At 38.9% G+C, this 24,241-nt stretch overlaps 2 protein-coding genes and 1 long non-coding RNA gene across 3 annotated transcripts in view; 1 reads left to right on the forward strand and 2 right to left on the reverse strand.

Annotated features, from left to right (window-relative positions):
• Positions 1–5,239, reverse strand: part of tdrd15 (tudor domain containing 15) — an 18,434-nt gene extending 13,195 nt beyond the window's left edge. The window contains exon 1 of the mRNA XM_082505158.1: positions 4,984–5,239. The gene's annotated coding sequence lies outside the window, so the exon portion shown is untranslated. The remainder of the gene's footprint in view (positions 1–4,983) is intronic.
• rfx6 (regulatory factor X, 6) lies at positions 5,020–23,909 on the forward strand (the record flags this gene model as incomplete). The annotated part of the gene is given in 23 exon segments (XM_082505159.1): positions 5,020–5,048; positions 5,050–5,132; positions 5,135–5,147; positions 7,446–7,585; positions 10,976–11,135; positions 11,937–12,060; positions 12,360–12,421; positions 12,547–12,624; positions 12,933–12,960; positions 13,260–13,367; positions 13,508–13,585; positions 13,666–13,779; positions 14,340–14,389; positions 15,094–15,253; positions 15,353–15,497; positions 15,648–15,757; positions 16,337–16,454; positions 17,580–17,702; positions 18,092–18,295; positions 19,459–19,768; positions 19,924–20,288; positions 21,701–21,904; positions 23,282–23,909. Coding segments are annotated over 23 exon segments (2,985 nt in total). The 3' UTR covers positions 23,461–23,909.
• On the reverse strand, positions 17,392–17,878 carry LOC309689025. The gene is made up of 3 exons (XR_014271226.1): positions 17,846–17,878; positions 17,557–17,674; positions 17,392–17,436 (listed from the first exon to the last, which is right to left on the reverse strand). It is a non-coding gene; the product is annotated as an uncharacterized lncRNA (long non-coding RNA).
• Positions 23,910–24,241: the final 332 nt, after the last annotated feature.

Raw genomic sequence — 24,241 nt, forward strand, 5'->3', positions numbered from 1 at the left:
ACGGCCGCCGTTTTCTTTGTGAGTATTTATTACACGGCGTGCTGCGGGTTGCCTGTTCTAACGTTTGAGTCTAAGGTTTATTTTTTAGCACCTGGGCCCTATTTCAGGAAGCCAGTTTAGAAAACTCAGAGTGAAAAACGATACACGGGGTTGAGTAACCCCGAACTGTCCAACTCGGAATATTCGGTTTCAGAAAGGCTGATAACAATTAGTTCAATCAACGCGGAGTTGCTTTAACCCCAAGTTAAGAGCGCGCACGAGGATACATAAAGCCCTGATTAGTGGAGCACAGTCACCATGGAGATGGAGGGAAAGAAGGCGCGGTCAATGTATTTTACAGCGCTTGAGGCCGAAATTCTGATGGCAGTATATGCCGATAACATGCAAATTCTGCGGAAAAAAAGTAACACAGCCTCAGCTGCAAAACAAAGGGAGCATGCATGGCAAAACATAGTCAATGCGTGAGTGTTAATTTAAACATTGATCTAGGGATTTCCACCCATTTAACACGTTATTTTATTATATTTTATTTTATTTTTTATTTTATACATTTGATTTTGTGACGTGATGTGAGCGCAGGTGCAACCCAACAGGCCCCAAACGTTCCTGGCAGCAAGTAAAAATGAAATATAAAAATATAGTCCAAACAGGTGAGGTTTGTATTATGAGCCATAGTGCTTGGTCTGTTTGTCCGATGTAAATCAATTGCAGTTAGAGGCTACATTAATTTTCTTTCTGTAAGCACTTATTGAAATTATCTGAGCATTACAAGTACATATTTGCTTACTCTGTATGCTCAAATGTGACCCGTTATAGCCAACAGAAAAAAAAGCGGAGGCCGGAAAAACAGGTGGGGGTCCTCCACCACCACCACTCACAGAGCCTGGCCACTTGGCTTCCACATTTGTGATAATGTTGGCAGCATCACATATGATCTTCACAGTGCAGAGAACACAAATTGGCATCCATTACTATAATGAAATAATTTGTTAGTTTGAAATGCTACAGGGAACTATGTACCTGTACATTAATGCTGTGGAAAGACTTCCTGTTCACATAGTCTCCTTCATTTACTGAAGGAGCAATGATTGGAATGTGAGTGCCATCTATACAGCCAATCACGCCTGGGAACCGTGGGAATAAATGTAAAATTTAAGTAGTAGTTCAAGTATCACCACATCATGAATTAAGTTTTGTTCATCCTGATACCTGCAATTTTGTAGAATCCCTCTTTGATAAATCTTGTGGGTCTATGACCGGGGAACACCACAAACGAGTACAGGAGACGTTTCAGTGCAAATGTAACATTCCTGACTGCCCGACAGACTGTAGCCTTGGAAACGTGCTCAGCGTCACCAATATTATACAGAAAGCTCCCGTTTGCAAGAAACCGAAGTGCGATACAAATAATATGTACAGAACTGAGAGGATGTCCGCGATGTGTCACATGAGCAATATTAGGCCTGAGGAGGTTATTCAAATAAATTATAGATTGTGCTGAAAAACGGTAACGTTCACACAGGAAATCATCAGGAAATGATAAAATGTCCGAACGCGCTCTAATCACTCTCTCCCGGCGGAGAGCTCTGCGGAGAATTTGGGCTTCACGATCTACTGGCTCTTCAAGGAAGGGGCACGCCATGTCTGACACTTCCTACAGTCAGGTTTCTGACAAAGAGGCGGAGAAGGTCAGGGTTAGTTGAAGTAAACCTGCGAGGGGGCAGGTTAGCTTCACGGAGTGTGTCGTCATAGTGACTCACTCAGAATTAATCTAAACTCGCTTTGTGAAACCGAAAACCCAGAGTTTTCGTTAACTCAGGGTATACTTACTCAGAGTTTGCACTAAACCGGCTTTCTGAAACAGGGCCCAGGCGGCTCTTTTTTACTTCTCATCCGTAAATAATCTGCACTTTCATGTGATTCAGTTTATTTTGAAAAGTCTCAACAAGATCTTGAGCTTTATTGTGAAAGGTTTATGTGGAACATAAACAAGCGGACATGCGAAGGTGTTACCGTCGCTGTTGCTAACGACAACGCATAAAAACAGGAGCTTGTCCGTCTGTAGTGTGGTTATATTAAATATAAAAGAAAGAGAGAACTTTAAGAAATTAATATAGCCACTACAGTGACCATCAAAACGATGAAAAAATATTGCCGTAAACAGTTTATTTTGCGACACCACGAAACAAACGATAGCGTAAAATGAAACGATAGACGTTTTTATATCCTCATCCGATATATATCGTTATATCGAACAGCCCTACTCGAGTCTACGGATGTATCCGTGTGTCTCCGTGGTGCTGATGCTGTGCTGAGCGAACAGCTCCTGAAGCTTTTGAAGTGTCATAATGTGGAAAGCTAACAACGTCCCTCTTACCAGTAGGTGAAGTTATTTTTAGCCGATTACAAGTTGAATCTGGTAGTTGGGGTTGTTAGCTAAGATACCGTCATTAAGAAGAGCCACAACTTATGTGTCTATGCGAGCTGATTTGCGATGTGCACCGCTGGCGCGGCCATTTATTTTTTGATGCACTTTCTCAGATTAATTCACTGCGTGTCGTGCCCAGGGCTGGACTGGGACAAAAAAAACAGCCCGGGCATTTTGACTAGAGACCAGCCCACCAGGTATTAAAGCCATAAAGCCTTTGAATGAAAACAAACGCTGTTGTGACAGTGATGTACGCTGTCTTGTTGGTATATGTATGATTTCTATACATTTTACATCAGATAAAAACTTTGGTTGTAAGATTTAGATAATTATTTAATAACAGCCAGACATTTTAAATTAGAAAAAGAAAGTATTTCTTTGTGCCCCCCTCTCCCTGTTAATGCCCTACCTGGCCCTCCTGGCAAAACTTTGCTAGACCCGCCCCTGCACAGTTACCAGCTGTCAGCTACTTAGAAAAGGATCCTGGTGTTATTTGTCTCTCAGCAACAGTTCATAACTTCCCTTCAACTCATTCATGTCACCTAAAAGGTAAACCTGTTTCTCCATCACCTGTTCAGCTCTGATGGTTCAGTAAGGACATCTCGTGGTTTCATCTTCATGTTTCCCTCTCACCACATATCTAAACAGACATCATGACCAGCAGCTTTACAGCTGTGGCTCCAGCAAACATCAGCTGATACTAGAAATTAATATTAAATACATTCTAACAACAGCCGATCAAGCTTAAACGTGCTGCTTTTGTTTAGCGCAACATCTGCTGGTTTCCTCTTTCTGGCGCAAAGTGGGCGATAAACAAACAAGAGAGAAAAGCCGATCAGCTGATCATTGATCAGTTTCATGATTGAAGTAGCAACAGGAGAGGGAGGGGGAGAGGATGAGAGGAGGAGAGGCAGCTGTGCAGCATAACGACAGAATAAACCCACCTTTGTGTCTTTTTCCATCCTAGACAAACTGCGTCCCTTCTCAGCTCAACACGAAACGCGTAATAATTTCTCTGAATACGAGATGATTCCATCTTTTTACTGGATGCTTGGCAACGCTACTAACTAACCTTATGAATAAAATAAAGTTCACTATCAGTAACATCATAGCACCCACCCAGCTGTATAGAAACTCCGTCATGCTAGCTAGTACACAGTACGAGTTATTGTAACGGACTGTAAAAAGTCAAGACAACGAAAATAAACTCCACCTAAACTTGGTTTATATCTGACCCACATAGACTGCAGGTCATAACTTCTTACCTGAAGTTCAGTTCACCTGACACTCAGACCGGCGGCCGCCTCGAGTCTCTCCTCCTCCTGCCTCCCCTTTCCTCATCCACCTGCTGGCCTCCACCACTTGTTAATTTTACTGAATCTGTGGAAGCTACGCCATAGCCACCACCAAACAACTGAGTTATTTTTACACACCGGCCAGCATCTGGCCAATCCACCACCTCTCATTGTTTATACCGTTACAAAAAATATATATATCATCGGCCACCGAGCAAATGCCCAATGGCCAGTCCAGCTATGGTCGTGCCATCAGTTAACCCTTTGTGTGCCACAGGTTGCCGACCCCTCATTTATAAGTACTTAAAAACACAGGCAGTCAGGGACACTGATCAAAGGATGAGGATGATAACATGGTGAAGATGTGGGTGAGTATTTTAAAAAGAAAATAATTTAAAATTATTAAATCATTTTAAGAGGTAGCTTAGCTGATAAAAAATATATAGTATCTGCAAATTTTTGTTTCCCCAGTCTTAAAATTGTAAAATTGTTCCTGCTTTTTCCCCCTCCCGAGTCATTTGTTCAACAAGAAGGGTCCAAGGGTAAATGATGGCTGTAGAGTGAGATTTTTGGGCTCTTGGCAGGTTTAAATTTCTGTTTTTCCCCACTTTGGCAGATGTTGACTTCCCCACACTAGCTTTCCATCCATTAAAAATATTATTTCTTTTTGTGGGAAAAAAATCTTTTTTTTTCTATAGCAAAAAGCTATATAGAAAGAGGCCTCCCTTTAAGGGAGGAAAGACCGCTTGGACTAAGGGAGTCCCTTAATCCAAGCGGTCTTCCCACAACAGTTTCATACTACTACTACTAATACTAATAGTAGTAGTAGTAGTAGTAAATAAAAGCCTTTTATGACAATAAATAGTTTATAGCAGAGAAAGAATTTTTTTTTTTTATCCAGACACAACCTTTTCATTTTATTTTTTTAATATCACATATACCGCGGCTAGTTTAGATTTTCGCGATGTAGTGCATATAAACCTTTAATAAAAATGCAATTATTGAATACAGAATCTGACAAACTGTTATTTGCCTACACCTGCAGGATGGGTAAGCGTTTCGGTAAACGGAAAGTGAGCAGAGTGTTTCATGAAAAGGAGTTAGCTTCAGTAGAAGTAGCACAGAGCTAACTATGCTAAGCTACCCTCACAGCTGCGTCTAACGCCTTCCTTGTGCTGGCTCTGATCCCTAATGAGCCCTCCGTGACTAAGAGTACTGGTTAGCTGGTAACACCTGTGTGACTGCAGTTCCCTGGCTCACCTTGAAGTCTCTTTTCTACCTTCTGTCCTGCCTCAGATGTGTAAGGACGGTCCAGGCCGAGAGCACGTGGCTGATCTCATTTCCTGCTGCTGCCGTCTGTCTCGTGCTCCAGGTAAAATCTGTAAAAACATGGCGGCCTGAAGTACGAGATACTTATGCAACAGGTACCATCAACTCCCTGCTCATATAAACAATAGAGGGGAGGGGACATATCTCGACGAGTATTTAAAACGCACACATTTGACCGTCCTAATAAATCCAGGAGGAGACTACTTATGTTGTAATGTTTTATTTTGTTTGTTTTGCTCTTCTTCTACTTCTTTTTTTACATCAATAATACAAGAACAACTTTATTTATCCCAAAATGCGGAAGGCCAGCCTATGATTTAAAAAGGCCTAGTTTAAATAAAGTAGACAATCTCAATAAAAGGACTCAGTGAGTTAGAAAAAAAAGAAGGATACAAAGAACAGGACACAACAAATAAAATAAAAGAGTTCCGTAAATAAAAATCTAAACATAATTACAATAAGGAGTAAGGTGGACACATATCATAATAAGTGTTTTAATAAGTGTGTTTTTTGGTTGTTTTTTGAATGCTCTTCTGCATTCTTTGGCTGCAATGAGTGGATATCTGTTACAATTGACAGCAGTCTGATCCATCTCCTCTCACCTCCGACATGTACAAGTCATTTTCTCCCAGCTCACTGAATATTTTCTTTTAATTCATTCTCTGTAAACCGTAGATATGTCTGCTTGAGCAAATTCCAGTAGATCAGCAGTTTCTGATATACTCAGACCAGTCTGTGAGGCACCCACCGTCAACCGTGTCACACTCAAAATCACTGAAATCAACTTTCTTTCTTTCTTTCTTGCATGCCGTACCTAAATGAGTTGAGTTGCTGCAATGTGACTGGCTGATTAGATATTCATCTCAATGAGCAGATAAACAGAAGTAACTAATGATGTTGTCTGTAAGTTTATTTTTACATTATCCAGAGCCACAGTTATTTGGATGACTTCTGCATGCTGAGGATTTCAAGCATTGTGAATGAATAAAGGTATAAAATTCACTAGAAACTATGGAAATAGCTGAGGGTCAATATGTGCTGGTGGAGGACCTCCAAGTTCCATACTTAATGTGTCTGCTCCAGTGCTCAAGCAGTCTAGACCAGTATATACTGTACATAAATATTGTTATCTATGTGGGAACATCAGTGAACAGTGTAACTAAAGATTAAAGTCATCTTAAAAAGTGGGATCAATAAAAAGTAAGAAGAAAATAACTTTTAGACTGAAAGCTTAACAGTTTAAAGGATATCTTCCCTTTTCTAGAGTAACACTTACAAAAGCGAGCAAAACTATAAACTTAATAAATATGACATGTGTTTAATCATGATGGTTTTTTTTTTAACCTTTGTTGTATTATTTTCAGTGTTGTGGTATAAATTAGTGGATTAATTGATTAGGATGAAGCAAGATTATTTGGCAACGATCTAGCAAATGACCAAATATTACATAGTTGCAGCTGTTTTTGTTGTTTGGTTATTTTTATCGGCTTTGATATTTTAAAATATGATTGATTTGTGATTGTATTGTTAGTAGATTGTAATTTACACTTTCCCCCCCACTATATTCTCACAGTTTACTTCTGTAACTGACGCAGAAATAAATAAAGGAATGTAAAAGCAACTAATATACCTATTGTGCCACAACCATTTCAGCATGAAATAAAATGTAAACACAGATGTTACTAATGATGGTCATGTGGTAGTTCTGTTGTATTTAGGTACAGGGCGTTAATTAATGGAAAAACCTGTATTTACCTACAAATGGGTCGTAAAAAAAACTTAAATACACTTCAGCTGATACAGCAACAAAAATAATAATCTGCAGCTCTAGAAGTTTATGCAGATTTTTTTTATTTGAGAATAGAAGCTTTAAATTAACTCTGCTAGTGCCACACAGTTACATTCATTTCAAGATTCAGCTTTCAGACAAATGAAGATCAGATGAATTGAATTGAGTGTGACTTAAACCCACATGTTTTATGTGTATTTAACCCCGTATAAAGGGCCAGCTGACTGTGGGAGGTAAGGTAGATGGATGGACAGATGGATGAGGGTTTTTCTGTTAATCATTAATAAAGTGGATTAGCCCCAGTCTTCTGTAAATATGATGAATGCATCCACGGCTTCATTAGCTCTGCCTTCTCACAGCGCTGCTTTATTACACTGAGGTTGCACAGAGAAAGCCTGGGCGTTTTTCTCCACTTTTTTACCTGAAACTCTGGACATGGTCTCTCTGATCGATCTCATCTCTTTCTGGACTTGTGTGATGGAGGGAATAGCACACAGCGCTTAAGGATTTATTTGGTGTCTGAGGATTTTTTCACACAGCAGACTAACTTCACTTTTTTCTTTTACTTCTTTTCTTTTTCTTACACAATGCCGATGAAACGCAGCAGTGAAAGTTCAACCAGAGATGGCGTGTTTCTTATTCGCTCTTTAACCAGAACATTGTGCAACTCGCCAAAGGAAACATGCTCAGACTTTAACGGGCAGACGCACTTTCATCAGGAGGACGACTGTGGGATTAAATCAGGTAACAGAGCAGCCACGTTCAGTTAATGCTGGAGGTTCAAACTGTTTATCCTTGATTTTATGTAAAATTTCTCAGGTTTTTTTGTTTTCTTTATATGCTTCAATCAGAATCTTTACGCATGTTCCTTTTGACTCATTTTCACTTCAGCTCTGGTAAAACACACTCTCTTGTGTTTGGTTACTTTACAAACTTCTCAGGCCCACACATTATTATATGTGTTCACATGTAATAATGATGATAACAACAAAAGGAAAAGAGGATATAGTAAAACCGAGGGAATGTAATTAAGGAATTAAGCTCAACAACAATCATCTGCAGCAGTCTTTTCCCATTATTTTCATTTTGCACAGACTAGATATGAACTTTTCTTCTGGTTTTACAGAGTTCAACAGAATTTTCTGACTCAGGATGAATATCCTGAGTCAAAAAACAAGTCACCTTTATTTACTTCTGAGATTTCGGGTTTAGCAGATGTGAAAAATCAGGTGAACTCAAGCAGAAAGCCTCAGATATTAAGATAAAACAAAACAGACACATTGAAGTTAAAGTAGAGATCCAATTAAACAGCAGGAAAACAAACCAACAAAAGACAAACAGCAAGAAATGGAAATAATACCCAACATAATGGAGAGATGATAACCAGAAAACAAAAAAGACTTAAATAAAAGCATCTGAAAGGCAACATCACATTATAATGGAGTGAGAAAGTTTATAATAAAAATTAGCTTTAAAAAGTGATTTTTTAATAATTTAGATTTTTATTTTCCCAAACCTTGTCAAGCAGGTTATTTCAGAATATAGAGTTCTTCATGGAAATGAACATGGAAATCTTGACTGTGGGACAGCTGGAAGGGTTTTACCTGAGAATCTGCGGTTTATACAGTATTTGGTTTCTGATATCCACCTTGAGTTCGGACCTATGTGTGCTTTAAATAGTAGAAAATTAAAAGCATATGAACGATGCAATAGTGTCTTCTATAGCCACCACGAACAAGAACTAAAACATTCTGAGGTTGGAGGTGTGAGAGAAGAGGTTGCTGTCAAGCCTTGAGATAGAAGAAAGAAAAGAAAGAAATTAACTGATTTTATTCTAGAGATTATTTTTGGAGGAATCAAACCTGGACAACTGTTTTCATGTGTGTTCAAGGATAAGATGAGTCAAACCAAACCTCTAAAATTTCTGTCAGCAGGCTGGGGCAGGGATAGCTCAGTAGGTAAAGTGGTCGCCCCATGATCGGAAGGTCGGCGGTTCGAATCCACTTAACGGCTACCCTGAGGTACCCCTGAGCAAGGTACCGTCCCTACACACTGCTCCCCGGGCGCCTGCTTAGTGGGCTGCCCACTGCTTCACTGAGTGAATGGGTCAAATGCAGAGAAAAACAAGTAATTTCCCCATGGGGATCAATAAAGTATCCATTATTATTATTATATTCATTCACAAAGGGCCAAGGGAACTAACAGGCTTGGTGGGGTTGAAAACACTTAGGATTTTTGGGTAACCTAGGCTCTGTGTTGTCTTTGCATCAATGAAAAGAGAGGTTGTGATGCATAATTTGGTCGAATGAAATAATATAAATAGAGAATAAAACAGGACCTACAATTGAACCTTGCGGTACACCACAAGCTATGTGAAATTCAATTACAGACATTGTTTAACCAAAAAACTGTGTGATGTAAAATCCCTCTAAGAAAAGTGAATGAATCCTCTGTGCCTCCAAAAATAGTGCTTAAAACATACAGAACTATTTAGTGTGAGGATTAAAATGTATTTTTATTATGCTTTATTACTTAAATTTTTTTAACCAGTACTAGTCGTTTCACTTACTATATAGTGAACCATTGTTTTTCACTTTTCTTTAACCTCTACCTGCTTTCTATCATAAAACTCTGCTATCCAGTTTGGAGATGTTGTTGTATGAACTCCTAAAGCATCGTTCTAAACATAAACAGTGTCATCGTATCTAACATAACCTGCACTGTGTTGTTTTGACTGAGTACTCATACATTTGTTTTGGCTTTTTAAACAGTTTGCCTTGTTATGATTAGCTACAGTGATCATCTTCTTTCATTCTTTCTGTTTTCCGTCTTTACAGTTACAGTCTGGCATTAAAACTATTCAGGTTTGTTTCTTTTCTTCCTCTGGAGTGTCCTTTGTTCTTGCTTGTTGGGAAAAACATTCTTTAGAGAAAAAATCCTTCAAAAAGCAATTAAAACGTCCCCACTGAGCACAATAACAAGTCAAGATGCAGTTACAGTAAATGTCTTTGAAAGGCTGCTATGCTGCGCTTCAGAAAGTTAGTTTATTATTGGATTTGCTTTAAATTTCCTCATGTAATTTACAGTTTACTGTGTACACATCAGCGAACACATCATCTGAGAAATGATGACAGAAAATCACCTTCTTAAGGCTGGAAATAAGAAAACTGTCCTCATTCCCATCAAGAACCAGTGTGGATTAAAAAAAAAAGAGATTTTACAAGGAAAGCCTTGAAGCAAGGATAAGATGAAATGCTGGAACTGAAATAAATCATAGAATTGCATGAAAGATATTTCATTAGTGAAGAAAAGTAATAACTATGTTCAGACAACACCTCAGATATACAGGAAATCAACTGATTCAAGGTCCTGACAGTTAATAGTCACAGGATATTTTTACAGTGTTTTCATCCTTTAAGCTCGCTGTTAGGATGGACGAGGAGGTGGTGTTGGGCTCATTATAACCCATATGGAAAAGATATATATATAAATCTTATAAAGTTTGTATCTGTCTTGTGTGTATGAAAAGCATACAAGAGTGAAAACAGATATAAGATCCCTTGAAAAATTATATAATGAAACTTGTTTTGGATACTTACTAAAACAATATATGAAAGTAATGAGAAAGTGTCCACTTTAATAAGTAAATCATATAAATTTTTACTATTTCTTTTCCATATGGGAAATTTTAACTTAAACTTAATTTTCTGCAGACTGAGATTAAATCTAACACAACTCTTTTTTTTTTTTACCTTTTATTTACTTATTGTTTTGTTTGGGGCATATTCAGATTTGTTAAACATTATAGCAGAGGACCAGACGATTTGCTGACCCATCTTCAGAATTGTTCTGCAACAGTACCTACAGTAATAACGAATAAAATGAAGCTCTTACAAAGGGGAACAGAGTCGATGTGTTATTAAAAGACTAAATGCAAGACTAACTCAGTCCTTCTTATCAAACAGCTAAAACCTTAAAGTAAAAAAGATTCTGTAAATTTGTAATTAATCAAAATTAAAACCACTTTTTTATGTTCAGATATCTTATGTACTATGACTATAGTATACAGTATATGTAAATTATGGCATACATTTTTCACATTATGCCACTCTGCCCTGTATTTGTTTGTATCAGAAGCGGAGGAAAGTAATGAGACGCCGTCGTCTGAGGAAGATCAAGACCTGGTGGACTTGAACTCAGACCTGAGCATCAAACAGAGTATTCCTTCCTCCAGGAAGACCATCAGTCAGATCATCAAGGACAAGAAAAAACAGACCCAGCTCACACTGCAGTGGTAAGAGTATTAGTGACACACAGTATGAACACTAACTACCTGCTAGTGTTGGTTGTGGCCGTGTTTATCCCTCTATCTATCCCTCTCAGGGGTACCTCAGGGTAGCCGTTCAGTGGATTCAAACCACCGACCTTCTGATCATGGGGCGACCACTTTTACCTACTGAGCTATCTCTGTGGGTCTGAGCAGTAGAATATAAGATGCATAATAACAAACAGCACTTATTTGGATGATAAAAATATCTCCTTTATATGGAGTAAACAGCGCAGGGCCTAAAGCTGATCCCTGTGCTTTATAAAAATAACATTATAAAACATGATACTTGATATAAACATAATCTTACATATTCCCAGTTTCTCACATGTACACAATTCTTGTTTGATTCAAATAATTTTACTTTGGGGTGATTTTTTTTTCCAAAACCAAAAAGTAAGAAAAAGGTTCAGTAAGACATCAGAAGAAATTAACAAGTCAGAAAATAAATTCCTCATGAAAAGATTTACTATTATTTGCAATGCACTAAAACAGCCATCAGGAGTGGTATTAGTACTCTTACTTTTTCCATTCTACATGCGTCATATTAAATTCTTCCTGCTCTTTTGACTTTTTTTTCATGCACTATTTTCTTATAGGTCCCAATAAAGCTGTACTTTTTGTTCAGTGTATCTGGATCTAACATTTTAGATTACTGTTTTTTTCCTCTTTGTTATTGAGCCAGAGGTTTATTTGAATATGCTGCAATCAGTGAACGTTTCAAGCGTTGTTCTGATAACTCTATGAGAGAGATTTTGTGTGTGACAGGCTGGAGGAGAATTACATAGTGTGTGAAGGAGTGTGTCTGCCTCGATGCATCCTCTATGCCCACTATCTGGACTTCTGCAGGAAAGAGAAGCTGGAGCCGGCCTGTGCTGCTACATTTGGAAAGGTGTGAGGTGTATTCTCATTTATTCTCTTCATGTGTTTTATGCACTGTTTAGTTAAAGAAACGATAAGATTTTATGTGTCTTTAAAAAAACTTAGAAGTCCCAGTTTTTACTTACTAAACCTTAAAGGCACCTTATTACAAACTTTACACATCCGGTTTATACACATTACATGTATTTTAAAGTCACTGTAGACTGTTGATTGATTTAATGAATTACAACATTAAAATCTGACATAAAAACAGTAGTTTTGTGAAAATGAACTTGTGATTGATCTTACCAAAAGATTTCACCTTCTCAGACAATCCGACAGAAGTTTCCTCTCCTGACAACAAGAAGACTCGGCACCAGAGGACACTCCAAGTAATGCAACATTCACCTTCTAATGCGACACACAATGAATAAATAATACAACACAACATAACAGCATTTCCTTCAATAAAGGTTTGGTTAGTGTTTGACATTATTACCTATTTTATTTTTTAAAGATATCATTACTATGGAATCGGCATCAAAGAGAGCAGCGCTTACTATCACTCTGTTTATTCTGGAAAAGGTTTGACCAGGTACCTTTAAAAGCTTCTCACCAATTTCTTTATTCCAACAATCACGTACTGTTTTCTTTACATCTACAGAAGCTTTCATTTCCTTACATTACCTGATTTTTCCACCAGTTTACTGTGTCCATTATTATTCTATTAGGAGATTCTGAATAATGTATAAATAAGATCATCTCTGAATGTCAAATAATACCGTTGTTATGTTTGCATTTATTGTTTTGTTCGTATTTTATTTGATCAAATTCACACTTTTCTGAATTTTGAAAAAACTTCCATCTGAATGTAAAATCCAAATACTTCTGCTTTGATGACAGGTTTTCAGGGAGCAAGCTCAAAAATGAGGTAATATTCACTTTTAATTTCAATTATTGAAAATCCATTCCAACATATTACACAGGAATTTAGAGGAATTTGTCATTTTTATTATGACAAACTAAACAGAAATAAATCAGAAATATAAGTTTTATTAATTTAGGCTTCATTAAACGTCTTAAGCTCTGTGACAGAACTGCTGTGAGTTCACTGAACTCATTAAAGTAGTTTTATAAAGCAACATCACTGACATATTAGTAAATTCATAGTTTCAAATCACAATAAAAACTTTTCAGTAAATGTAATATCTTCTGTAATGTATTTTGCAGGGTGGCTTCACCAGGAAATACTCTTTGAGCTCTAAAACTGGAACGCTGCTCCCAGACTTCCCCAGCGCCCAGCATCTTCTCCTGCAAGGAAACATTTCCAGAGAAAAGGTTTGCTGATGAATCGCTTTCTATAAAATGGTATAGCACACGTAATTATGTAATTACCCCCAACAATATAGAGTATTCCAGTTAAAGTAGTTGATTTGGTTACTGTTTCAAGTCTGGTAACTTAATTTTTTATTCTTCAGGTGGACACTCTGATTATGATGTATAAAACACACTGCCAGTGCATCCTGGATAATGCCATAAATGTCAATTTTGAGGAGGTTTGTTTAAATGACTTCAAATATATAAATTTAAACATGACTTCAAGCTGAGTAAGCTCTTCGAATAATCTTTCTTTCAGATCCAGAATTTTCTGCTCCATTTCTGGCAGGGAATGCCGGACCATCTGTTGCCGCTGCTGGAAAACCCCGTTATAGTCGACATCTTCTGTGTCTGTGACTCCATTCTCTATAAGGTTGTAATAAAAACTCTCTTTTTTATTTTGACAGTTTATTATTTGTGAAAGCCGGAACGTTTCTCAAGCATTTCAAAAGTATTGATTTTGCTTATTTACTATAACATAGTTCTTTTTTCTTGGACTCTATTAGAGTAGCTTAGCATGAGTTAAAATCATACTGTTTGAACATTTTTTACTAAACTTTAATGCAGCCCCCCAGTTCCTTGTGTCTAAAACAAGCTGGTTTAGTTCTTTTGTCTTGATTTTGGATCTTGATGCAAACCTAATTACTAGAACTTTGGCCATGTTTAACACGAGAGCCCTTTGCTGTAGCAATATTTATATGTCTGCACATATGAACACCGTAATATGTCCACTTTAAGCTTATTGTGTCTGCTCCAGTATAAGATGTAGAAATTGACCTGCGCAAATTTTAAAATTCAATATCAGTTTGGTAAATTAATAACAATGACGTGGAAAAAAAAGTCTCATTAACATCCCTGAGCAAGAAGGAGTCTTCTATAAACATTGAAATCGTCTCCTCTTGTTCTCATGTAATTTGTCTTTTGTTCTCTCAGGTTTTAACAGATGTTCTGATTCCTGCCACAATGCAGGAAATGCCCGAAAGGTTTGTAACTTCCGCTGTGCTTATAATGTTCATCTGATGTACTTTTGAAAAACAAGCAAACAAACAAGGACTTGTAATATTTTTATAAAATGCAAAATAATGTAAAATGATGCAAAAATAATTCAAAATGGATTCATTGGTCATCCACGGTCACCACTTCATGAAAATTGCATCATATATAAGTATGGACATGTGCATGTATATGTGTAAATATATGTATATTTAGTGGGTATGGATGTATGTGTATTTGTACGTGTGTGCATGTACATGTCTATACTTATAGATATCTATTGCTTACATGGTAATACTAGAAGTATAATAGTTGAAATTTATTACTTGCATACTTCCACAAACCTTATATACACATATACTGTGTATGCGTGTACATAGAACCTCAGCTACTGTTGTATATATTGTATTGTATATTATCTTATTTATTTTGTATTTCTTGACTTTATATTCTTGGTTTACTCTTTGTATTCTTCTTCTAGCTGTACCTGAGCTGTGGTAAAGCACAAATTTCCCCTGTGTGGGATCAGTGAAGTCTTATCTTATCTTAAACTTTCCTCAAGACAGCCTGGATCCTAAAAATATCCTTTTTTAAACTGTAGAGACACGGGATGTAGCTGTTACATTTTAAAATAGTCCGACAGAGATTTTTAAAAATCAGCAAATCTACACATTGAGGATGTTTCTGTTTCCAGTCTGTTGGCAGATATCCGCAACTTTGCCAAACACTGGGAGCACTGGCTGGCCTCCTCACTGGAAAACCTCCCCGAATGTCTCGCAGCCAAGAAGCTTCCCATAGCACGCCGCTTTGTTTCATCCCTGAAGAGACAGACCTCATTCCTACACCTGGCACAGGTATAACATTATACAACCAAAGACAGTGTACACCAGCATCTTAAAACAAGCATGCTAAAAACTTCTGGAGGTTTTTATTTTCTCTTTCTGTTAATCCAGATAGCACGCCCGGCGCTTTTCGACCAGGCTGTAGTGACCAGTATGGTGCTGGATATCGACAATGTGGACCTTAGCAGCATTAGCTCGCAGCCTCTTCTCAGCGTAACCGCTAATGGAGATCAGGACCCGGATATCTACTCTGAGTGTAAGATTCAAGCACAGCATCAGCCTCATATTTAAAATGATTTGTACTTTTGTACAGTTTCTGTTGTTCCAGTGAAAAATGAGAACCTTCTGTTAGGAATAACTTTTCTCTTCCTGTTCTCTCCTTTCTTTATTTCCTTTGTTTGCCTAGATGACTCTATTACAGTCTTTCAGGAGCTGAAGGAGCTGCTGAGAAAAAACGCCACAGTGGAGTCCTTCATCGAGTGGCTGGACTCTGTGGTGGAGCATAAAGTCATCAAGGTAAAAGCTGTTCACCTGAGTGTCCCTGTATTTGTGTGGATACCAAAGACTGCATTTCAAAGAAGAATATAGCCATCGTGACATCACTCTTTGGTTAGTGAGGTCAAGTTGTGAAGCCTTGAGCATTTTTACATTGCCATTTTTGTGATTTGAAAACAGTCATGACAGGCGAGCAGTAGTTGCTACTGTACTGTCATTAGGCCCAAGGTAAACGGAAGAGTTTGCAGGAGTTTAAAAAGGAGTTTTATCCTCCTCCTGGACATGAATAGACATCAGAATTTTAAAAAATGAACATTACGATTTGTTTGTTAAGACTCCAAACCAACTGTTTACATCATGAATTCCCCTAGATAGTCTTTACTGCAGTCTTAGATAATGATACCAGAAGGCCATTTTCCCATAAACTTTTTGAAACCACAGGATTCGCTCCCTGCTGGCACAAAGACCACCAGGGAAGTGTTCAAGGCACTTCCTAATTAACTTGTCAAACCAGGACGCCATGTCCATCTTTTATATACTGCCTTGTGGTCCTGCCATGAAACCAGAGGATTTTTTTTTCTCTCTTTATGTTTCGATCAGCCTGGTAAACAGAGCGGCCGGTCAGTGAAGAAGCGCGCTCAGGATTTCCTCCTCAGGTGGAGTTTCTTTGGTGCCAGAGTGATGCACACGCTCACACTCAACAATGCTTCTAGCTTTGGTAAGAACATCCGAGAAGTTCGCTCACACCTTATAGTTAAATTAAAATGACAGTGAGTGTAAATTTCACAGCAAGGGGATGAGGAAGCTTTACAGATGCTCTCCTCTGCAGACACACACCAGGGTGTACAAAAAAAAGACCCAAAGTCTGAGCTTTTAACCACCAGGGTTATTTGTACATATGCTGATCTCTTTATTATAAGCTTTTTGCCATGTTTAATATGAGTAGCCACCTTTTTTTATTAGTATATACAGGACTGTGCAAAAGTTTTGAGACATTTCTTTATTTCTTTATGTTTTGCTTGGAAAAATGTTCAGGTAAGAGGAATGGGCTGAAAATGAGTGAAAAAGCAGCCAATGTCCAAAGAAAAACTTTGAGGCATCTTCAGAAAGTCTGGAGAACTGTTGCTCAAGCTTAACTGCTACTTAAAAATTCCCCTAGAAAACCGTCTACGTCCTTGGAAGCAAAATATAAAGGAATGAGAAATGACTCAAGAGTTTTGCACAGTTGTATTTATGCGAGGAAATAAGGAAAAGCTTTAATAGGTCCTGTTAAATGTCCTTTGTTGTTTGCATATCGCTCATGATATTTGTAATATTTGTAATATTTGTGCTGCTCAGATATGAATTTGCCACTGCTTTCTTGTCCATTAGTGAATCTACGCACGCACACACACACACACACACACACACACACACACACACACACACACACACACACACACACACACACACACACACACACACACAGGTCTGTGTGTGTGTGTGTGCTCAAGCTAGCTCTGAGCAGATTGCTACAATAGCATCATAAATTGTAATGGCCAGACTTGCCTTGATTACACACAGTCTTATCTGTAGGTTGTGTGCTCTCTGTTTAAACACTGTGCAGGGGTGTGTGTGTGCGCGCGTGTGTGTGAATAAACACTGACCATTTGGTAGTTCGTTCTCCCTCTCTGTTTTAAAGTCCAGCTGAATCTGTGACTCTGCAGGTCAAACAGAGAGCAGATTGATTTTAAAGATCACACAGCAGATAGAGAAAAAGCATGACGCAGGCACTCAGCTGAAGTCGCAGAGCTTTTGGACTGTGGTATATTTGTAGATACATAAAGTGTTTGTGTTGCAACAGGTTCCTTCCATCTGATCAGGATGCTGTTGGACGAGTACATCCTGTTGGCTCTGGAGACTCAGTTCAACAACGACAAAGAGCAGGACCTTCAGAACCTGCTGGACAAATACATGAAAAATGCAGGTATCAAGCATCATTTCAGCTGCTCAGAGATCCATAATTAACTCAAATTGACTGCAGGTCCACTACTGTTTAAAGAGCGTAATTATTATGGATGTAGTAAATAGATGAATCGAAACCTGGATGTAGATAAAAAACAAACAAACCTGGGGTTACCAGCTTTTTATGCAGGACGCCCTACAGTGCAGCAAAAATAGAATTAATATATGTTTTAGTACATTAATAATGAATTTACATGTATTAATGTGTGATAAAATAAAATTAGAGAGTAACAAGGAAGTTTCTAACCTCAGATATCTTATGTTTTAGTTTCATGACCCATGTGCGGTGTAATACATTTAAACACCCAGATTATTATCAGAGGTTCCTCATGTTATTCACATCACTTTCAGATGCCAGTAAAGCGGCGTTCATGGCCTCGCCCAGTTCCTGCTTCCTGGCAAATCGCAGCAAGGCCACTGCTGCCACGGACCAGCCGGTAAAGAACGAGTCTCTGGGAGAACACGCCTACATGTCTCTGTCCACCAATCAGCAAAGCCTGGAGGGGAAAACTGTCATCTATCAGGGGACTGAAACCTCTGGCTTCACAGTTTCTGGTAAAAGAAAAGACATTTCGGATTTTCTGTCACATTAAAAAAACGTTTTCTACTATCATATAAAATATGTTTTAATCTGTGGTCTTTTGGGTTAATCAAAAAACAATAATCAGCGATACAATACGAACTGTAATCAAAAGGTTTGACAGCTTCATGTCTAAAAAACAGGAATCATACGTAATTTAAATTTGGCTGCTCTTCCCTTCAGGGACATCTGCTATCATTAGGTCTTCTGTAAATCCTCAAATGAGCAGAAGTTTAGGCTTTTTGGGTACATTTCGATGGATAAATAATGAAAGTGCTAAAGTAAACTAGAACGGTTGTACTTAATTACGGACAATTACAAATACAAAATTATTTATATAGTGAAAATAAAGCAGATGTCATATCAGGTGTCCCCCAAAATTATCAGCCCACTGATGTACTAGTGCAGCGGTCCCCAACCTTTTTTGCGCCACGGACCGGTTTGTGCCAGACAATATTTTCACGGACCGGCCTTTAAGGTGTGGCGGATAAATACAACAAAATAAAACTAGTACCGGTAACGAAAAAAAAAAGATTTATTCATAACACACGTGAAAAAAACGATAACAAAATAACGCTGAAAACCAATAAAAACCCTGAAAACCATACATTTCACATCCGAGTCTCACTCTCGTGGCCCGGTACCAAATGACTCACGGACCGGTACCGGGGTTTGGGGACCGCTGTACTAGTGTGTCCTGCACTGCTGCTCAGTTGAATAAAACAATGTTTTAACAGGTCCGTGTAAACAAGCTCACCTCTAACTTGAGGTATGTTTAGGGAAGCATGCACTCATCGTAAAAATGCTGAAAAGTCTTGATGGTGATGCTGAACAAAAGTGCAATCTATCATAAGCTTAGCTTTTTTCTGAGTAGCACTCTTCTCCACCAGATGAGCTAATGCAACATCCAGCCCTCAGACACACGGGGTTATGATAGATAACCAAGGTTCAGGGTTGTTGTCACTTTAATGTGTTAGAAGCTTGTGATGTTATTGTAAAGGTTACATAACAAAGCCTCTCGGTCTTAACTCTGAGTTCTTTGTTTCATTACCAAAAGCTTTTAAAACTCCTGTAAACCATGTCTGATGTTGGTTTCTTTAGGCCTCTAAGTGTCGTATCCCTCTTCATCCACAATCAGGTCCTCAGATGGACTTCTCTCAGGTCAGCGGCCCCCTCATGACCCCCCCAATCTCTCCAGCGGGATTAGTTCACAGAGGTTCTGTCATCAATCAGGGGCCCATGGCAGGAAGGCCCCTGATGTCCTCTTCTTCTTCCACCACCTGCTCCTCCTCTTCTTCCTCCTGCCTTTCATCTCTCAGTGCTATGACCCAGCCCAGCCCCTGCTCTTCATACACGGAGACCCTGTACCATTGTTTACCTCAAACCACCTCCGGTTATTTTCCTCCAGCCAGCGCCTCCTCAACCCCAAACTACCAAGCTGCTCTCAGGTAGGTTCTTTCATTTTATTTGGTATTTTGCGTTTTATTTATTTACCTGCATTGGAACAAATCTGATAATTACCATTGAGTCATGAGCTACAACAAACTTTTATTGACAGTTCTGTTTAAACTTTCTGCCAAAATAATTTTAATTTGTGTTCCAGGCCTCAGAATCAGTGTCTGGCTTCGGTTCAGTCTCAAGCTTCATCTCTTGCCTGTCACCTGTCTCGGTACCCCTCTTTTAACGACCAGCACCTGAATAAAAACGTGTTCTACAATCATCAACCTGCTCCTGTCCATCACTCATCCGGCAGCACTAACTGCTCCCTGGCACCCTATGCTTCTGCAGTCCGGCCCTCATCTGCCTACACTTCAGGTTCAGATCCAGCTCACAGTGAACAGGGACTTGACCCTCAGGTTGCAGCCCAGATTCTGGATTCAGCTGAGGGGTTTGGCTTTGTGGAGACTGGACTGAACCTTCCTGGTGGTGGATGTCAGGCACAGACGTATTCTGTCACAGGACCAAGCGGTAAGGATTCCCAAACTGTGGCCTCGTCTAAATGCCTTTAAACACCGGTTGCATAAAATCCCTGCAAATGTTTTATATGTAAGTTTTTTTTAGGGCAGATTTTCTGCAAAATGCAGCACGGTCATGCTTTTATATTCAGCCCTATGATGCTCATTTAAGTTCTATACAGTGCTGGCATGATACCAGTGTTGAAAATAGCAATTTTGCAGATCGCTGATGCTGGTACCTGACTTAAGGTCCTCATAAACTGCAATGCCTTGAATATAATGTCTGAGCATCTTAAGCGTCTGAGGTCAAAGTCATCATTGGTGACTACTATGATCCTAATCCTATCTCTAACAATACAGGCTTAGAATGTGTGTGTATTTTGGCAATTAGTGTTCAAAGAAAATAATCATACTAACTGACATCAAAAGCTATTTTTTCCTGAAAAAATTTGCTCTTCTCCAAAGTACAGGGGAACCACCTATGATGACAGATGCTTGTTTTATGCTTGAGTGCGAACCACCGACTGCCTGTCTACCTGCAGAGTGTTTGTAGATGAAGGCAGTGCGCAAAGTGTGTGGTACAAGCAGTCTGTGGGCTACTCTTGATTGTGCTGCTCTTGGTCCTTCACCTAGCTGTGGAGAAGAGCCACATTATAACATACAAAGAGCTGAGGTGAAACTGAGTGTCAAAAACAGTGAAAAATGTCCACTGCTGTATTTAAAAAAAATCTTTGATGTTTTTTGGCTCCTCTCCCACCTCTGGTGAACTGTCCTATGCCAGCCCACTTGTCAACCAAGCAGCATTTGATGGATGCATACATCATCCCTGTCCAGCTATTTGCAGATGAGATTTTAAAGGGCTGCACATTTGTGGTGGGTGAAAGCCCCTCTCTGTTTGCTGTCCACATAGAAAAGCATATGCAGATGGACACATTTGCAGGACTTTTATGCCTCAGAGAGTTTAATAAAAAATCTGTGATTGATTTGATCTTCAGAAACCAGATATGAAAGAATCCAGTATAAAATTTCTATTTATGGATATCGGTCTCTGACTGATAAAGACTAAGCATACTTGTTATAAATTCAGTCTGCACAGAGTGAAAGGGTTTAGATATTTTGTGAATCAACTGTAAATTTGATTTCTTCCACTCAGATCTTTCTGGCTTCATGAGCATCCCTGATGCCAAAGTTTGGAACCAGTGTTTTATGTACAATGATTCTAATGTGTTTAAATGAACTGTAATAACTGTTGTGCACAATAACACCAGATGTCTCAATGTGGGGGATGATGGTGACTACAATTGTAGTGGATCTTTTTAAATGCACCATCAAGGGAAGCACACCCAATTTTCTGCACAGTAAAAAAGTTTAAAAAAAAGGTTCTTACCAAACTGTACATCATTGGAAAACACTTTTCTCTTTCAGCAGGTTATTATGGGAACAGCAGTTACCTGGAGAGCCAGCGCATGACATCACTGGTTGACCAGCATGTGTCTGTCATCAGCAGCGTTAGCAGTTTGCGTCCTTTCCCTTCGACGTACTCCGAAGTCCACGATCCACTCAACATCTTGGACGAGCCAGGAAGGAAACCGGCAGGAGCCTTTTACAGTGAGGCAGAAAACGGAGCAGGTGAGCACAGAGGAGTAATGGGAGCAGTTTTGCAGGATGGGGAGTAGGCTCATAGGGATACACCATTGGAGACATCTGAGGGTTTTCTTTTGTTACTGTGAGCTGCTAGAGGAGCTACAAAAAAAAAAAACCCATATAAAACATATAACAAGGTTAGTGTATGTTCAAATCATCTCTGTGAACCACAAGCTCAGACGTCAGCCTGCTCTAAATGCTCTGTTTCAGACGGGGTTTTTTCTACCATTGGAACATCATGATTTTAGTGACGGTGAATCTCCTTTATATGGTCACCTCAGGCTCACAACAGCCACCCACCTGCTGTTCAAAGCCTCTGCTGGGAAGAAGCTGAAGCAGCTCAGACAGAGGATAAACCGAAGGAATACACTAAGACCCAGGATAAACTAAATAAGGATTATTTTTAACGGTCTAAAATAATATCAAGCTAAAAATGTGCAGAGGTCCACTTTAACTTGAAACGACTTGGGAGGATTAACGTAACTCATAATTCGCTAGATAAACACAAATAAAGTGCACAGAAAAGTAAAATATACATGTCATGCACAGTTCAGCTGCACCGTTGTACTTCATGAATATAAGTCCACTTCCACTTCCACGTCAGGGTGGGTTTGTTGGAAGATGTGCACAGCAGTGTTTGACAGCAGTTTAGCATAAACATAAAACTCTGTTAGACTGGTATAGCAGTGATTCTCTATGGATTCTCCCCATTCACCATCTCATAGATTTGGAAGCTTGGTTAAACGTCACTGGCTGAAACAATGTTAGTGTATCACCAAGGAAACTGTGCTATTTGTTAGCAACATGATAGCTTAGTAGTGGTTAGGTGTGTTAACTCACAACAAGAGGACACTAGTTAGAGTTCTGCTGTGTGGAGTTTATAGCTCCAGTTTCTCCTGACACTGAAAAACAAGCTAAGTTAATGCTGTGCATGATTGGATAAAGAAAGCTTTGGTTTGTTTTTTCACTCCTGATCTCCATACGTGACAAAGTTGTTAATGTGACTCGTCTTAGTGTTGCCATAAATTGGCTACATCATGGCACCAACAGACAAAGACAAACCGTGAGATGCCAGCAGCTTTAACAAAACAGCAGTAATTGACTTTCTGTTAATGAGAGCAGGCTGGATTCTTCTCATGACCCCACTGGTGGTCGTAAAGGTACTGCAAGGGATTTAAATCATGTGTTCTTTTTGATCCAGAGGAAACCATTTAAATGGCCATCAGACATTGAAAGAAAAGCTCTGAAGCGCAAAAGAAATTTTCATACGAGCAAAAACAATCCATGAAGACACAAAGAAAGAAGGATTCATCTTCATATCCTGTGTAAGAAACTGAAACACGTCTGCTGTCTTTTCCTCAGATCACTCCCTCTCCTCGTCGGGATCTGCCCCCTGCATGTTTGGACTTCCCTCTCAGTTCACCTCGCAGGAATCTTTGCTTTCTCAGCAGCGTGTGACGGCATCCTCTGAGGTCCAGGACCTGGTGTCTTCGCTGCCCCCCATCAACACTGTGTTCATGGGGACAGGAGGAGTCCAATGATGGATCCATCATCCATGGAGCGACGTATGTGCCAGTACTGCTGTGTAGGATGGTTTGGTTTATAAAAAAGCAACAAGCTCAGTGGGCTGACAAAGGGTAACGACATGTAAGATTCTACTAAATTCACTACAGCAAACACCCAAGCTGCAAGGTACAGTATGAATCTTCACTCAGCCACCAGGACACTCCAGCTTGCAGTGCTGATGAAAAATAGTTGACCTCTGATAACAGTTTTATCAGGAAGCCAGCCTTTGATACCTATGCTAACATAAAGATATTTATATTTAACAAGAATCTTATTTAAATATATTTAAATACACGCAGACTGTGCTATCCACCTCGAAACAGTTGTTTCTTCTTCATCCACAACTGTGTTTTTTAATTGGTAATTTTTCCAGATTGGAAATAACAGCAAACACTGCTTTTGTTCCTTCAGTGTTTTTTCTGTGTGCAAGAAGTTGTAAATAAAGCTTTGGAAAATGGAACAGTTTACTTTCCACTGACTACACAGCAAGTGAAAAACACCTGGTCTGCCCTGACTTATAATTCATCAGTCTAGACTTAAAAATGTGAAACATTTCTGCTGTTATCACTGTTTTTTTTTTTTTTTTTTTTAACAATACTCCTACCAGTCATTTAGAGCTAAAGGCTGTTGCCTTGGTAATGGAATTTTTTATGCACCAAGTTTTCTCATTGCCTTATTGTTCTTTTAAACTTTAAACAAATCAAAATTTTACATTTTGAAGAAGAATTAAAATCATACTATGAGAGCAAGGTTTGG

The sequence above is a fragment of the Aulonocara stuartgranti genome (genome assembly GCF_965226115.1).
Source record: "Aulonocara stuartgranti genome assembly, chromosome: 15".
Lineage (NCBI taxonomy): Eukaryota > Metazoa > Chordata > Actinopteri > Cichliformes > Cichlidae > Aulonocara > Aulonocara stuartgranti.